The 16993-nt window shown below is 39.4% G+C and overlaps 1 protein-coding gene across 3 annotated transcripts in view; it reads right to left on the reverse strand.

Annotated features, from left to right (window-relative positions):
* The window catches only part of LOC134208776 (E3 ubiquitin-protein ligase AMFR-like), a 170533-nt gene that overhangs the window by 49425 nt on the left and 104115 nt on the right, over positions 1-16993 (reverse strand). For all 3 annotated transcript variants that reach the window (XM_062684707.1, XM_062684705.1, XM_062684706.1), the window contains exons 3-5: positions 16065-16157; positions 14611-14694; positions 13859-13939 (exon numbers count right to left, since the gene is read on the reverse strand). In XM_062684707.1, coding sequence (XP_062540691.1) covers positions 13859-13939; positions 14611-14694; positions 16065-16157 — 258 coding nt within the window. The remainder of the gene's footprint in view (positions 1-13858; positions 13940-14610; positions 14695-16064; positions 16158-16993) is intronic.

Here is a 16993-nt window from a genome sequence, read left to right on the forward strand (position 1 = left end):
GTTTAGATTTTTCAAAGCCCTTAAAAACAGACGTTGGGGACGGAAAGGTTAAAAACAAATAATAATAATAATGAAAGCTCATCACGCGCATGAATGTTTTCCGAATAATTAACATGTAAAGTTGATTTAATGTTTTCTTGGAGCCGACATTCAATACCGAACAGTAGTCTATGTTGACAACGGGTGGTACTGATGCCATCTCCAAGTAAAGGCCGTTCTACAGCGATTAACGCAACGGCGCATCTTGACAGTAATTCTGTATTCTCTGTCAAAACGCGTCACCGCACCCACCACCGCAGCCGAGCCATAACACTTGGATGTAATGTGATGGGATCATACTAGTGGACTTTGCTTCAACATGGAATAATTTAAATGGTATCGTAAATATACAATAAATTAATTTACGATATTAATTTAAATTAATTTATCGACATATTAATCTGAGAGCTTCCATTATTTTGGCGGTTGATCAAGATTATGGCGTCATATCCTTTACAGTACTGTCTGATATCATAAATTTCAGTAGTCAAATGGTCATGTTCTATTCCGCTCTTCAAAATTCAAGTCTTTAAAGTCTGGTCCAAGATTCAGTTATCAATGGTATGGTAATGCTTCATTGCGTCTATTTACTAGCTAAATAAATGAATTTTACGATTATGAAGCATTGATTTATATGAATAACATCATTAAAAATATGTACTACTCGTTGGATAGTCATTTCTATTATTGTGAGTTGTATAATTAATGTAAAACACTACTTGTCTTCTATATTTTAGATCTGTTATTGTCATTGTGTTGTTGTCGGTTGTCTGTCTGTTATGTTTCAACATAAAGATCTTTTATAACTTTGTCTTATTAGTGTTTTAGTCATTGTTAGATACAGTATGTATAAAACTACAAAAGAATTGTTGAGTATTGCCTTACAAATCCTATGTCCTTCTTCTATCTATCAATATCTGATTTCTCCTTTTATCAATCTCTTTTTCTCTTTTATAATCTCAACCTCCACTTTTCTCTTCTGTCTTTCTTCTATCTCAGATTTTCAATTTAGTATTTTTCTATCCAATAGTACAGTAAACTTCTACCTTGGCTGCTCTAAACCATTTCTGAAACAAAAATAAAAAAATATAATTCTGTTTAATTACTGAATCTAAAATGTTCCATATTATTATTTAATTTTGTGATCAATCTATTTTTTTTAATCCTACGTTTTTTCTTGGCTGATTTCTGGTTTGCTATGACATTACTATTTTGAATTTTTCAACCTGATGTAAATCCTGATAAGTCTAAATAGTTCTCCACTCCCTATTGAAAACATTCTGAAAATTGAATGTCTCTAAAATACAAAGTAGACTTCTCAATTTCAATCTATATTACAACCTATCCTATCCTACCTATGGCCACGCGTTGGCTTCGCTACTTCCAGTTGACGAGAAATTGATTAATTTCCCGACCCCATGGATAGTGCTAATGAGCCCTAGCGGATCCTCCATGTAAAGAGCTATACCTGATAAGTATGCCGGGACATACGATCAGGGGCTCAGTCTGCAAAGCAGCCGATCCACTGTGAATCGTTAGAGGCGCACTGAATTGCTCCAAATGTGATATGATGCACAGATGAATATTATCTTCAGTACCGTCAACCCCCGTGACCTTGGCTAGGGAAGATGATAACATTATTTTGAGCTTTTAGTGGAATGTCTTTACTTGTGATTTTTGTACTTTCAATAGTAACACTATATTTTAGCTCCAAACTCAATGCGATTAGAATCCAATATATATTTTAAATAAATCTCTAGATCAGATTGAAGGTGAAGGTACCATTATTGCGTATTACATAAGGAATATTAAAAGCAAAAAGATAAGAAATATAACTTTGGAGAGATATTCAGACATCTAATATTGGTTGGGATTCATTTACCCAAATGATCACAGTCAAGTCAAAGAAATATTTTGCCATTTTTTTACCTAGGCGATAAAAAGTTAATTGGCCGTGACTCTTGAACGTAATAATGGCCGATAAGGTATAGTATCAATAACGAACAATACATCAACGAATAATACATCAAGCCAATATTTTCATATTATGCAGTGTTATTAATATCAGACAACCGTTATCTATTTGTATCTGAAAAGATGAGTCTTGTTTACTGTCTGCTAATGGTATGCTACAGTTGAAAACTATATATTTCCTGGTTGCATGGACGGAAGAACAATTTACTTTGTTTGTCGAATAGGTGCCAAAACTCACACTCTGTTATCATATAGCGTCATATAACAATTTGTCTGATTGTAACTATCGCTAGTCACACCATCGACGATACCGGTCGAGCTGGAAAAACTCATCTAACCAGGCGCAAATTAAAGCTAGACTTCCTATGTTTTGTTTACTAAAGATGCAATCTATTTATTCAAAGGCGAATTGCATCCTAAAGGTGTGAGATCGCCACCATACCTGGCGAAGTTGCATTTTAAGGTGAAACTGTCCAGAATCGAAATAATGCTCTCCTCTCGTTTTCAGAGGCACCAGTCTCAACGAAGAAGCAACGCATCACAGTCATCTTTTTATCTCAGCTTTGCTGCGTCGCAGCAAGCGTAGAATAAAAAGATGACTGCGGGTCGTCACTTCAATATTGAAAGTGATGCCCTTGAAAACGCGAGGTAGAACAACATTGGATTCCGAAAAGTTCGTCCTTAAGGAGAATCGAATAATTTAATTTCTATAAAAAAGATTTTCAATTCTTGAGCAAGTATGTGTTGAGTCATTCTTACCTAAGCTTTTATACCAATTTTTTAATGTCGTCACCGATTTAAATTTTGACGGATTATATCGCAACTTCAAACTGACTAGGCGGCATATACATGACCCATTACTATAATCACACAATTGCAAATTAAACGCCACTATATCGACGTGAATTGTAACATTGAGGTGCTATCACGTAGTTAGTACATAATCACATGGGTAACTGTCGTAACTGGTGTCTTACCCAGCTCAGATAGAAGCTTTATTGGTTTCTGTCTGTTTGGAAACACTTGTGAGATATTAGTATTCAAACGATTACACGTGACGGAACGCTCCCACGTATTGCAGATGCTATCAGCAACAGCTGCATTACACTGTGGTGGGTGTTGTTATTTATCAATAATGAGTAAACATACCGCAAAGTGTCCGTCTGGATACAAAGTATGACAGAAATATCGTGTAAAAAAAGGAATTATTATTTGATATCAATTTGAGCCATTTTTACGCGAATTTAGCTACCACCCGAAAACATCCTAGACTGGACCGAGAATCGAACTCGCCATCTCCGGATTGGCAATCTTGCGCCTTTTTCCTTGCAAGGCTAACTGGAGACCCAATTATATTGTTCAAGACGTTGATGTTATTAAAAACAGTTGAATCATTTGCTTGAGAAACTGCATACATCCATTTTACGCAATTTCGAGAAAAACTGTTTTTGAACAAATAGTCACCGAATATTTCGATTTCTTTGATACAAATTACGGGCAGCAGGGACTATGTCCAAGGGCTTGACGATCCCTCCCCAGGCCATCTGCGAGTTGTGGGGCTTGCCTAGGATGTGGTGGGGTTTGACAGTGGGCCCTGTTAAACCTCTATAAAAAGCTGCATATATCCGCAAGTAGGCCCCACCAAAGCGACCGTGTGCCGCTCAAAGCGCACAAGCCCAAGTCCTGGTGTTAGGTGGGACACTAAACAGCCCTGACACGACGGCCCTCCGACGAGACAGGAGGTTTGCGCAGGCCCAATAAGCCGCCTGGAAAACCAATCATTACGAACAATATAAGAGATAATCCGACTCGATATAATCGGCAAAGACCTAGGCGACGAATACAGGATCACTTTTGGAAGCTTGGAACATGGAATTGCAAGTCGCTAGGTTGCGACAGGATGCGACAGGATGATCTACGATGAATTACATCCCCGCAACTTTGACGTCGTGGCGCTACAGGAGATTTGCTGGACAGGACAGAAAGTGTGGAAAAGCGGGCATCGAGCGGCTACCTTCTACCAAAGCTGTGGCACCACCAACGAGCTGGGAACCGGTTTCATAGTGCTGGGTAAGATGCGCCAACGCGTGATTGGGTGGCAGCCAATCAACGCAAGGATGTGCAAGCTGAGGATTAAAGGCCGTTTCTTCAACTATAGCATCATCAACGTGCACTGCCCACAAGAAGGGAGACCCGACGACGAGAAAGAAGCGTTCTATGCACAGCTGGAGCAGACATACGATGGATGCCCACTGCGGGACGTCAAAATCGTCATCGGTGACATAAACGCACAGGTAGGAAGGGAGGAAATGTATAGACCGGTCATCGGACCGGATAGTCTGCCCACCGTATCGAATGACAACGGCCAACGTTGCATAAACTTCGCAGCCTCCCGCGGAATGGTAGTCCGAAGCACCTTCTTTCCCCGCAAAAATATCCACAAGGCCACATGGAGATCACCTAACCAAGAAACGGAAAACCAAATCGACCACGTTCTAATCGACGGTAAATTCTTCTCCGACATCTCGAACGTCCGCATTTACCGCAGTGCAAATATTGAATCCGACCACTACCTCGTTGCAGTATGCCTGCGCTCAAAACTCTCCACGGTGTACAACACGCGTCGAAGTCGGACGCCGCGGCTTAACATTGGGCAGCTACAAGACGGTAGACTAGCCCAAGAATACGCGCAGCAGCTGGAAGTGGCACTCCCAACGGAAGAGCAGCTAGGCGGAGCGTCTCTTGAAGATGGCTGGAGAGATATTCGATCCGCCATTGGTAGCACCGCAACCGCTGCACTTGGCACGGTGCCCCCGGCGTATGACGGTGAATGTGAGTAGTTAGTGGAAGAGAAGAATGCAGCATGGGCGAGATTGCTGCAACACCCCACGAGGGCGAACGAGGCACGATATAAACAGGCGCGGAACAGACAAAACTCGATTTTCCGGAGGAAAAAGCGCCAGCAGGAAGATCGAGACCGTGAAGAGACGGAGCAACTGTACCGCGCTAATAACACACGAAAGTTCTATGAGAAGTTAAACCGTTCACGTAAGGGCCATGTGCCACAGCCTGTGCAAGGACATAAACGGGAACCTTCTTACGAACGAGCGTGAGGTGATCCAAAGGTGGCGGCAGCACTACGAAGAGCACCTGAATGGCGATGTTGCAGACGAAGATGGCGGTATGGTGATAGACCTGAGAGAACGCGGGCAGGACATAATTTTACCGGCTCCGGATCTCCAGGAAATCCAGGAAGAGATTGGCCGGCTGAAGAACAACAAAGCCCCTGGGGTTGACCAACTACCATGAGAGCTATTTAAACACGGTGGTGAAGCACTGGCTAGAGCGCTGCACTGGGTCATTACCAAAATTTGGGAGGAGGAAGTTTTGCCGCAGGAGTGGATGGAAGGTGTCGTGTGTCTCATCTACAAAAAGGGCGATAAGCTGGATTATAGCAACTACCGCGCAATCACATTGCTGAACGCCGCCTACAAGGTACTCTCCCAAATGTTATGCCGTCGACTAGCACCAACTGCAAGGGAGTTCGTGAGCAGTACCAGGCGAGTTTTATGGGCGAACGCTCCACCACGGACCAGGTAATCGCCATTCGCCAAGTACTGCAGAAATGCCACGAATACAACGTGCCCACACATCATCTATTCATCGACTTCAAAGCCGCATATGATACAATCGATCGGGACCAGCTATGGCAGCTAATGCACGAACACGGTTTTCCGGATAAACTGACACGGTTGATCAAAGCTACGATGGATCGGGTGACGTGCGTAGTTCGAGTTTCAGGGGCATTCTCGAGTCCCTTCGAAACCCGCAGAGGGTTATGGCAAGGTGATGGTCTTTCGTGTCTGCTATTCAACATCGCTTTGGAAGGGGTAATACGAAGAGCAGGGATTAACACGAGTGGTACCATTTTCAATAAGTCCGTCCAGCTATTTGGCTTCGCCGACGACATAGATGTTATGGCACGTAACTTTGAGAAGATGGAGGAAGCCTACATCAGATTGAAGAGGAAAGCTAAGCGGATCGGACTAGTCATCAACACGTCGAAGACAAAGTACATGATAGGAAGAGGTTCAAGAGACGACAATGTGAGCCACCCACCGCGAGTTTGCATCGGTGGTGACGAAATCGAGGTGGTAGAAGAATTTGTGTACTTGGGCTCACTGGTGACTGCCGAAAATGACACCAGCAGAGAAATTCGGAGACGCATAGTGACTGGAAATCGAGCGTTCTTTGGACTCCGCAAGACGCTCCGATCGAATAGAGTTCGCCACCGTACCAAACTGACTATCTACAAAACGCTAATTAGACCGGTAGTCCTCTACGGACACGAGACCTGGACGATGCTCGTGGAGGACCAACGCGCACTTGGAGTTTTCGAAAGGAAAGTGCTGCGTACCATCTATGGTGGGGTGCAGATGGTGGACGGTACGTGGAGGAGGCGAATGAACCACGAGTTGCATCAGCTGTTGGGAGAACCATCCATTGTTCACACCGCGAAAATCGGACGACTGCGGTGGGCCGGACACGTAGCCAGATTGTCGCACAGTAACCCGGTGAAAATGGTTCTCGACAACGATCCGACGGGCACAAGAAGGCAAGGTGCGCAGCGGGCAAGGTGGATCGATCAGGGTGAAGATGACTTGTGGACCCTCCGTAGACTGCGTGGTTGGCGACGCGTAGCCATGGACCGAGCCGAATGGAGAAGACTCTTATATACCGCACAGGCCACCTCGGCCTTAGTCTGAATAAATAATAAATAATGATACAGATCAATAGTTTTTGGCAAAACTTAACACCCTGGGGCACTTCCAGTGTAAAAACTGTAAGCAGTACTTCACAATTGTTCTTCAAAGTGCGTTGACATATGTAGTTTCTCAAACAAACGATTTTATTTCATACATTCCTGAACAAAATTTTTGTTTCGTATTTTTGCCAGAATTCTTATTTTTGGACGAGGATTCAGAATATATAAAAATCTCATTTAGGCCAAACATGTTACATATGCAGTTTCTCGAACAAACGTTTCAATTATATAGGAGTGCCGTTTAATGACAATATTGGCTGTACAAAAAAGCATTAAGAATGTTTTCATTAAAAAAATAAGAAAATACCAACGATGAAATTCTGCGTAGAAGCTATATTCTATCTTCTTCTTCTTCTATATATAAAAATGAGTTTGCATTTCCTTTGATGCAATATAACTCACGAACGGATGGATCTATTTGCAAGATTGTCTCACTATATTGTTTCGTCTTGTGGTCAGCTGTGTTTATATATACAAAGAGTTTGCAAATATGATGGAAAAAAAGACAAAAAAAATCACTGGAAACTGGAAAAAAAATGTCAAGACGTTTCTATTAGTTCTGAAGAAAGCCAACAAACTTGAACTAAAATCAATCTAGAGTGCGACGCTACAATCAAGTAAAGGATTGACAATTTGATAAAAAACCATCCAACCAATTTATTTTATTGTGAATTCGGCACTATTTAGTTTCGTCTAGTCTACACATACACAGCCATCACTTGGAAGAACCCTGGAAAGTGATATCACATTTCTTGTAAATATTAATATTTGAATTTTTTGGAAAAGATGTTCAATTTTGATGCACATAGATAAGTTTGCCAATTAAGGTGTTTTTTTATGAGATATTGCGAAAAAAGATTCGGCTACCGGTGGGACTTGAACCCACACTGTTCCATTAAGGTCACTCCTGACAGAATCCAAGTTTCAAAGTGCTCGCGTTTTTGGGGGCACATCACTCGATACGGAAGCAACGCACAACTGTCATTTTTATTTTTTCACGCATGCTGCGACGCAGCAAAGCTGAATCAACAAAAATGACAGTTGTCCGCCACCTCCGTATCGAGTGGTTTGCCCCCGAAAATGCGAGCACTTTAAAACTTGGATTCTGTCAGGAGTGACCTTAAGTACACGGACGTACACCTGTGTTCAGAATAATAGCAGCGGAAGCCGTTTTTCATACAAAATGGTCAACTTTGACAAGCTGTAACTTTGCACCCCGATGACCGATTGAGCTGAAATTTTGGCAGTGAACTACAAATATGATGAATTTTACACATAGTGAGTATCAATTTTTTCGAATGACGCGTTCAAAAATTACGCACTAGGTCAAATTGTTCAAAATAATAGCAGTTTTTGTTTTGGAAATATCAATAAAACAATTGATTGTAATGTTATCAATTTGAATTCAGGTGCTGCAAGACACTAAGTTTAAAATTTAAAAAATATAAATTGTTGAATTTGACATTTGAATTGGCCAATATAATAAAAATAAAAACTGCTATTTTTTGAACAATTTGACCTAGTGCGTAATTTTTGAACGCGTCATTCGAAAAAATTGGTACGTAGTATGTGTAAAATTCATCATATTTGTAGTTCACTGCCAAAATTTCAGCTCAATCGGTCATCGGGGTGCAAAGTTACAGCTTGTCAAAGTTGACCATTTTGTATGAAAAACGGCTTCCGCTGCTATTATTCTGAACACAGGTGTATTACCAATTATACAACAGCTGCCCTTGCGAGAAGTTGTTCCATAACCAACTAATAACGATGGGATATCCGTCGTATCCATCGAATCTGGTTTGGTAACATTTCACACCTTCTCTTTCTACCCAACTATGTGTATCAGAATAGATAACCGTAAGCAAGTAAATTTCACTAGACGTCGAGGTTGTCATGAACAGGGTGTCTACTCATCTGCAAAAACAAAATTCCCTGATTTTTCCAGGTTTTTTCCAGGTGTTTTACAATAACTTCAAGGTAAAAACAAACTTGCCATTATATAGATTAGGGATAAGGACGTTTTTTATGCCGTGAGCTGTTCTTTAGGCATTTTATGCTTAACATCCCTATGCCTAACGTCCTTATACCTAACACGGGGTATTACTATTGTTGCTCTTGTTCGCGTGACCAACATCTAGTTTGTGACCAACATCTAGTCGTAATCTAGGTTATTGAGCTAATATGCTTCAAATTTTGGCAGAATAATTTTAATTGTTACAGCGCCACCTGAGCGCCACTAGCGTTCTATTATTTATTGCTTTACTGTAAAAACCTTCGGAAAATGCTTCGGGTATTTTTTTCAAAATTCCTTGGGATTTTTTGGAAACTCATGCAGAAGTATCTTGAGGAAAACTTTAGAAAACACCTGGAGAAGTTTTTCCGGATATTTTGCTTTTAAGAATTCTTTGGAAATTCATCGAGAATACCTTTGGAAACTCCTTTGAAAAATCCATTCGGCATTTCTTTGGCTATTCCTTTAGCAAAAATCCTTCACAAATCTTTTACACTTTTTTTTTTTCAAAAATCCCTTCAGGTGATTTTTTTGAAAAATCCTCCGGATATTCCTTGGAAATCATATCCCAAAATTCCTTCGGAAGTTTCTTCAGGAATTGCTTTGAAAAATTCTAACTAATTTAGTATTTTTTAAATATATTCCTAAAGAATTTCCGAGGGATAACTCAAAAGAATTTACAAAGCAATCCCTCTAATTGATTTCCCGAATAAATTCCTAGATTTCACCAAGAATAGCTTCAAAAATTCTCAAGGATTTTTTTTGAAAATGGGAAAACGGTTTTTGCGGAGCAACGATCCATTAATGTTTACTACATTTTCAATAGATTTGATTGGTATACACAGGATTTTGTTTTTACGCGATTTTTTTTCGCTCGTATTTTTGATCGTGTGACTTCAATTTGCCACCAATCTCTTCGCAACATGTTTCAAAAAATCCAGAATAAATCAAAGAAAAATCACATGACAATTAGTATACGTTAAACATTTAGGATGAGTGGAAAATTGAGAAAATGTAAATCGTGTAAAAACAAAATCCAGTGTATTTATTCAATTATTTGTAAAGATTTTTTCATCTTTTGAGAGTATTTCACTCATGCTCACCGGGTATTGAAATTTCCCTGATTTTGTCAGAAATTCCCTGATAATTCCAGGTTTTTTCCAGGTCTGAAAAAAATCCCTGATAATTCCAGGTTTTCCAGGTTTTTCCAGGTAGTAGACACCCTGAATTGAAGTTGTCGTGAAGAATTAATGGCAGTGTTGGCTGTCTTATTCCTAATTGGAACCAAGAAAGGACATCATGTAAACGTAAGATAACTGTGGGCTTCGGGTGGATCGGCAATGTCGATTCTTCGCGCATTAATGAGCTACAGAAGATTTCTTTTTATTCTAACGACAATGACGTTCGATGATAGAGGCACTCGCGCAGATCGTAGAAAGCAGGATAAGTTGACAGCAATCAGATCTATTTATGATATACTTGTCCATAACATCAAAAATACATATTCCTGTTCGGAAAATGTAACAATAGATGAGATTCTACTTTCATTCCGGGGACGTAGTTCATGAATTCAATACATAACAAGCAAACCCGATAAATACGGACTCAAGTGTTTGATGCTAACATATTTTTTACAAATAACCTTGAGATTTATGTTGGAAAACAAGCAGATGGGCCTCAAATTTACCTTGAAATAGTGTTGATAGACTTATTGCCTCTGTCGAAGGATCTTGGTGTACTCTGCGAAGCTAAACGGATTGGACTAGTCATCAACACGTCTAAGACGAAGTACAATATAGGAAGAGGCTCAAGAGAGGTCAATGTAAGCCACCCACCACGAGTTTCTATAGGTGGTGACGAAATCGAGGTGGTTGAAGAATTCGTGTACTAGGGCTCACTGGTGACCGCCGATAACGATACCAACAGAGAAATTCGGAGACGCATAGTGGCTGAAAATCGTACGTACTTTGGACTCCGCAAGACGCTCCGATCGAATAGAGTTCACCGCCGTACCTAACTGACTATCTACAAAACGCTTATAAGACCGGTAGTTCTCTACGGGCACGAGATCTGGACGATGCTCGTGGAGAACCAACGCGCACTGGGAGATTTCGAAAGGAAAGTGTTGCGTACCATCTATGGTGGGGTGCAGGGGGGACGGTACGTGGAGGAGGCGAATGAACCACGAGATGCATCAGCTGTTGGGAGAACCATCCATCGTTAACACCGCGAAAATCGGAAGACTGCGGTAGGCAGGGCACGTAGCCAGAATGTCGGACAGTAATCCGGTGAAAATGGTTCACGATAACGATCCGACGGGATCAAGAAGGTTAGGTGCACAGCGGGCAAGGTGGATCGATCAGGTGGAGGACGATTTGCGGACCCTACGCAGACTGCGTGGTTGGCGAAGTGCAGCCATGAACCGAGCTGAATGGAGAAGACTTTTATGTATTGCACAGGGCACTCCGGCCTTAGTCTGGTAATAAAATGTTTTAAAATGGACAAATTGATATGAAATTTGCGAAAAAGAATATCTTGGAGCGACTAGAACCCTCAACCTCCTACTCTCTAGAGAGGTGTGATAACCCCAACACAACAAGACCACTTAAAGGTCACGTTTGCGGAAAAGCCATCATATTCCGAGTACCAACCTCCACCGCGGTTAGCTTTTTTTTGCAAATTGAATATCTTTCAAATGCTTGATTTACCCAATCGTCACATGTGCTTTACTGTTGTATATCCACAGTCAAGCGAGCCCACATTATTTATTATCGAGAACTTCACACTCTATGCCCCCATTAACGGGCTGGGCGGATTTGTATAGGGTGTGGATCAATTACAGTCTGCTGTTATCTAGAGAGCAGGAGGTTGGGGGTCCGAATCTCGCCAAGACACATGGATTCTTTTCCGCAAATTTCATATCAATTAGTCCATTTCGAAACATATGCTGTGCATATGCACAGACAAGATATCATGAAACAGAGATAGCAACGAGTGATATTAATTAAATTGGTGCCATGCTTATTTGTATCCTTTTCCGTCTTCAAGCTAACAGGAATTCGAAATGTTTTGCGAGTTAAAGTAATATAGCTTTACTCGATTCATTTACTGGATCCTAAAGAAATCAACTTAGATTTATTGATAGTGACAAAAGAATCCACTCAATGCAATGATTTTGTTTTTCATGTGAGATTTGATACAAAACGCCTAATGTATTTTTTTTATTTTTTTGTTGTTGTAACTATCCTATTTAATTCCATCACTTTGTAGATACATATTTCAACCTCAAATTGAGATCGTCTTTAAATAATGTCCCGAACTTGATTCGATTTATGTAATAAAGTTTTCTGTGAAGCTATAAAGTGATGGAACTAAATGACATTGTAGTATTGTTTCATATCGCAAATGACTCGAATGTAGTAAAAATATTGAGAGTGAAGTGCGCATCAAAACATATTTTTTATACTGTTCTGTTCCAACAAACATATTTTCTAAAACCAGAGATCAAGGCAAAAGGTTCAATGCTTTCAAAATATCTAACCCTAGACTAACGCTGCAAAAGGCCCAGAAAAGTGACAGAATCTGTTGTGTTAATGCACGATTTAAATGCCAGCGATCATACTTAGAGATTGTTATGCCTTGAAGGTGTTCAATCGAATCACCACAGCCCAATATCCCTGTTAAATAAATCAAACCGCAAGCTCAATCAGAACCATTGTTCTCCTTGCGGTAGCACCAGCATTATACACCTCTTCTCCAATGGTAGTGCCCTTGTCTGCGTCGACAAGCGAATTCATGTCAAGAACCCACAATTCACGAAGTGTGCTATTAGTGTGTCAAAGGTCCAAAAGCAACGACCGTATTTATTCATTTTTCATCCCCACGCCCCCGCGAGCACTCGATTACACTCATGATAAATTTCGTGGCAATAAACCGCTCGAGGGAAAGATGTGACCCCAACGTGTTGCATAATGAATATCCGAAACCGTATATGCATGAAGCTCGATTTGAGGTCTACTGCCATTGAATGCCATTACGTGATGATGATCTTCATATGCACAGAGTTCCACATCTCAATCGTGTGATGATCCATTACCACCTTTTGCACTCATATACGTATGAATTCCACAAATTTTCTTCTTGTCTCCCATGGAACACGAGTGATGTGTTTCAATTAGCATACAATGAATTAAGTGGTTTGCAGATAGTGGGTTTATGTATGTATTGTCCATAGCGCTAGTGACCCAATAAAGCCACCTACATCTGCATGGGAGTGCTGTTAGTCTACAATCAGTGTTTACAATGCACACTTAACAACATGTTTAGATTGTGGTAATCCGTTCGTACTCGAGTATTGTTTATATTAATATATAAAGGTTACCATATCAATAATTTGTCAAAACCTATGACCAACTTATGAAACTTTTTTTTAACATTTCGACTGACAAAAGCTACTCTAGCAGTCTAATGATCGTTTCAAAAATCAAGTTTTATAAAGGTTAACTGTGAACACACAAATCAGCGTAGCCTCAATTGGATGGAATGGGAGACTTGCTCATATGTTAACGCCGGTTGTTTGATGCACGTTTCTGATACCCACTTGTCTGATACGATTCGCGATTTACATCAACAACAGTAGAAGACTAACAACGCGCTCGCTCTCTTGAACTTTCTCACGTATGGCAGGTGATACAACGGCATCAAAAATTGTTTACCGCATTCGAGGCAGAACGAATGAGTCATGGTGCGAACTGCAGTTTGATGTTTGTGCCGCGCAATTCAAAGTAGGAAGGCTTCCCTCGTACGATTAGGCGCTGCCAGACAATGAACTAACGCAGGTTACCTTTTCCGCATGGTAATCAAGATTAGTTGATTGAGTGAATCATCACCTTCTTGTAAAAGGAACCAATAATTGTGTGGCGTGTTGACAATAGAATAAAATTTGATGTCGCGCGATGTATGGAAGTGAGCGAGTAATGGAAGTTTTTTTTTGGTTCAGTAATACTTACGTATTCGAATCGATCTTTACTGAGCTGCGACAGCAAATGGAGGAATCCGAGCACCGAAAACCACGATACCCAAAGGATGACCTGAAAAGACGCAGATATTGTGTATTGGATTGAATACTGCATGTTTTGTTTTAATAGTAGAATTAGCGAAACCTAAGTACTTTCTATTCTTCTGTTCTGTGGGATTCAGTTCCATAAGAATTTTCTGGATTTTGGGTTGGAATCGGATACTGGGCAAAGGCTTGCCGTTGACAAGGTTTTAATATATTCTCGTTGCGACTACCTGTTTTCATGATTCCACAGTTTATCAGTTTATCATTGACGTTTAACCGATTCTTCTATGACTTCTGACTTTCAATAAGGATACTTTCATGTAATTCATCGAGTTTTGTAGATATTTTTACTATTCTTCAAACTTACTCCTTTCCCTTTAATTTTTAATTCTTCATTTAGAGCTATCAACTATTTTGAAGTTGTTTTGGTTGTACCAGATCTTTTCTGTTAGTATGTATTTTTTGTACATTCTTTTGGGAAATATTATAAATATCGTGTTCTGTGGAATAATCTACAATTACTAATACCAGACTCATTCAATCTGATTACAATACTTCCTATACTATACAATAGCTTATCGCACTTGTGACGAATCAATTCTTCTACAAACTGCTGATTGCTATTTCCCACACCTACCCACCATTAAGGTGTGGGCTGAATGCCACGTTATCTAAAACAGCAAATCACGCTTTACTCACCTCATGTAGATACTGCACGTTCACGACGCCGAACACGAAAATGAACTTGTAGAAGATAAAGTTCCAAAATTTGTCCTTCATGTGCTGTAGGCGAAGTAGATAGAAATAAAAGGAAACATCAGAATGCAATAGTGGGTGGTGAAAAGAGATTTAATGAGATTAAGTTACTTCGATATAAATTTAAATTAGATGATATTTATTAAACTTTTTTAGTCACAGTGCGGAACGAACAAAAAAAAATAGTCAAGCACGAATTGCTCGTAGAAATCTGATAAGCTGAACTGACGATATTCGTCAGGTTACAATTCAGTAGACCCCCATATTTTAAAACAGTGATGCTAGATTATATTTTCAAGCATTTATTTTTTTAACCCAAAGTTAAAAGTGACGAAGCTAGTAAATGCAATAGTAATCTAATCGACCAACAACGAATGTTCAAATCATGCCTTGTTTTTGTTATACAAAACCAATCGTTCATTGATCAAACAGCCAATATTCATTGCTTCCTGCAAACTTTTGTTGTGATGATTAATTGTAGCTTAAGGCATCATCACCGATATCACAAATAAATCGGCAAACAATTTTCGTTTGATGGATCATAAAACTGGCCACCTAGCTGAAATGGTTTGCAGTCGGTCGCTATCGCAACTAACTTGTTGTGAGTGGCACCAAATTAATTCGTAGCAGACAGAGGGCCGCAATTTCTTAGATTCAATTTATGGTTGGTGATTGGTTGGTAGGCGAAAGGACCTTGAAAGAGTTCAATGTCAGATCGATAGCAGCTTGTTGTCTTTTTTTGGAAAATGTGGTGATTTATGATAGTGAACCGGCTTTTTTGGTTGGGTTGGTGTACCATGGCTATACTTACTTGTGAACAACATTTTAGTGAAACTAATTTAACAACTTTATTGGTTATCCTAATATAGCGAAATGAAGTTTGAGATATACAAAATCGTTTGATCCAATAAATTTAGATCATTTTAGATATCTTGGTTTGATCCATGTATTGCCATGGAATTGTTTAGAATGGAACAAATGCCAAAAAAAGGAAATTTCTATGGAGGAAGAAAGCCTTCTCGTTATTTTCATTAGACATTATCGTAACACTTATACTGCTTGGTATACAAGTTTATTCATAATTCGATGATTTAGCTAAGAAAACTATCAATTTCAAGACATCCTTTGAAATTTTTTTGAAGATAATCATCACGTTCTAATAAGAGTCATTTCGTGTGACGATTGTAAATTAAACCATACGCATAAACCGTTATCGTGTTTATAGGTATTTTTAAAAATAATTTGTACATCTATCCTCAAAATGATTGCTGGTCGTACATACTAGCGTTTGAAAGCAAACTGGATACGATGTATAGTCTTCTACTAATAGCACCTCATAAAAGCTAATGAACGATGGAATGGAATAAATAATTAGTATTCAATCATTCATTACTTACTTGTTGTTCAGAAATTCGAAGTTCTCCGAAGACCACCTTTTGGATCGATTTGCCAAGCAGAATCAGGCAACAGTATGCCATGTTTATTAACGTCTGTGGAGAAGAGAAAAATACAGCGGTTAGAAAAATATTTATTATTTACGTACGGCGATTACGCTCCTTTGCTGTAAACAGTGAATTGCTTTATATTATCTGCGCAGTATATAGATCCATTCCGCGCAAGTTAATATCTGGTGTATAAATATTTGTGGAATTCCAGTTCTTTTATTGCGTCAACATGCAAAAACAATTAGATTAATCCATCTAGTGCTTATGCGCTACCATACCATACACGGCACAGTGTTTTCTAACCCAGGAATTCGTGATCGAAAATGTTTTGGCCATGAAAAGTTGATTTTAGAGTCTCAGTGACTTCGGAGAAAAGTTTCAGTATGTTAAGCTCCATATTTTAGAAAAAAAAATTTTTTTGCTGATCCCCCTAAAAGTGAGATGGAATTTCTCTTTCTTCCAATTATGAAGATACATCATTGGTGTCTTAGAGAAAGTTGTAGAAAAAGTTTCTACGAAAAATTTTGCTATATAAACTTTATTTCTATCTGCTATAGAAGTCGAGATATGGGTCGTTATTTATGAACGACCACCAAAAATCAGGTTTTTCAAGATATTTTCGTCAATATATTTTTTAGATTTTTCAAATGTTCTACAAAGATGTCCGTCGCGATAAAAAACATGAACCTTTCGAAATCAGTTTCTTCTTATTTTCAATATTGACGAAGTTATTGACGATTTTCGGTTCAAAAATGAGCATTTTGACATTAACTGCATACATGTAGGGGCAAAATGGGGCAGAATTTTATTTAGGAGATAGAAAGTATAACTCATGCACTAATGGTTGCATTGCAACATATATGTGACATAGCTTGACATAA

The sequence above is a fragment of the Armigeres subalbatus genome, chromosome 2 (genome assembly GCF_024139115.2).
Source record: "Armigeres subalbatus isolate Guangzhou_Male chromosome 2, GZ_Asu_2, whole genome shotgun sequence".
In the NCBI taxonomy this organism is placed as follows: domain Eukaryota; kingdom Metazoa; phylum Arthropoda; class Insecta; order Diptera; family Culicidae; genus Armigeres; species Armigeres subalbatus.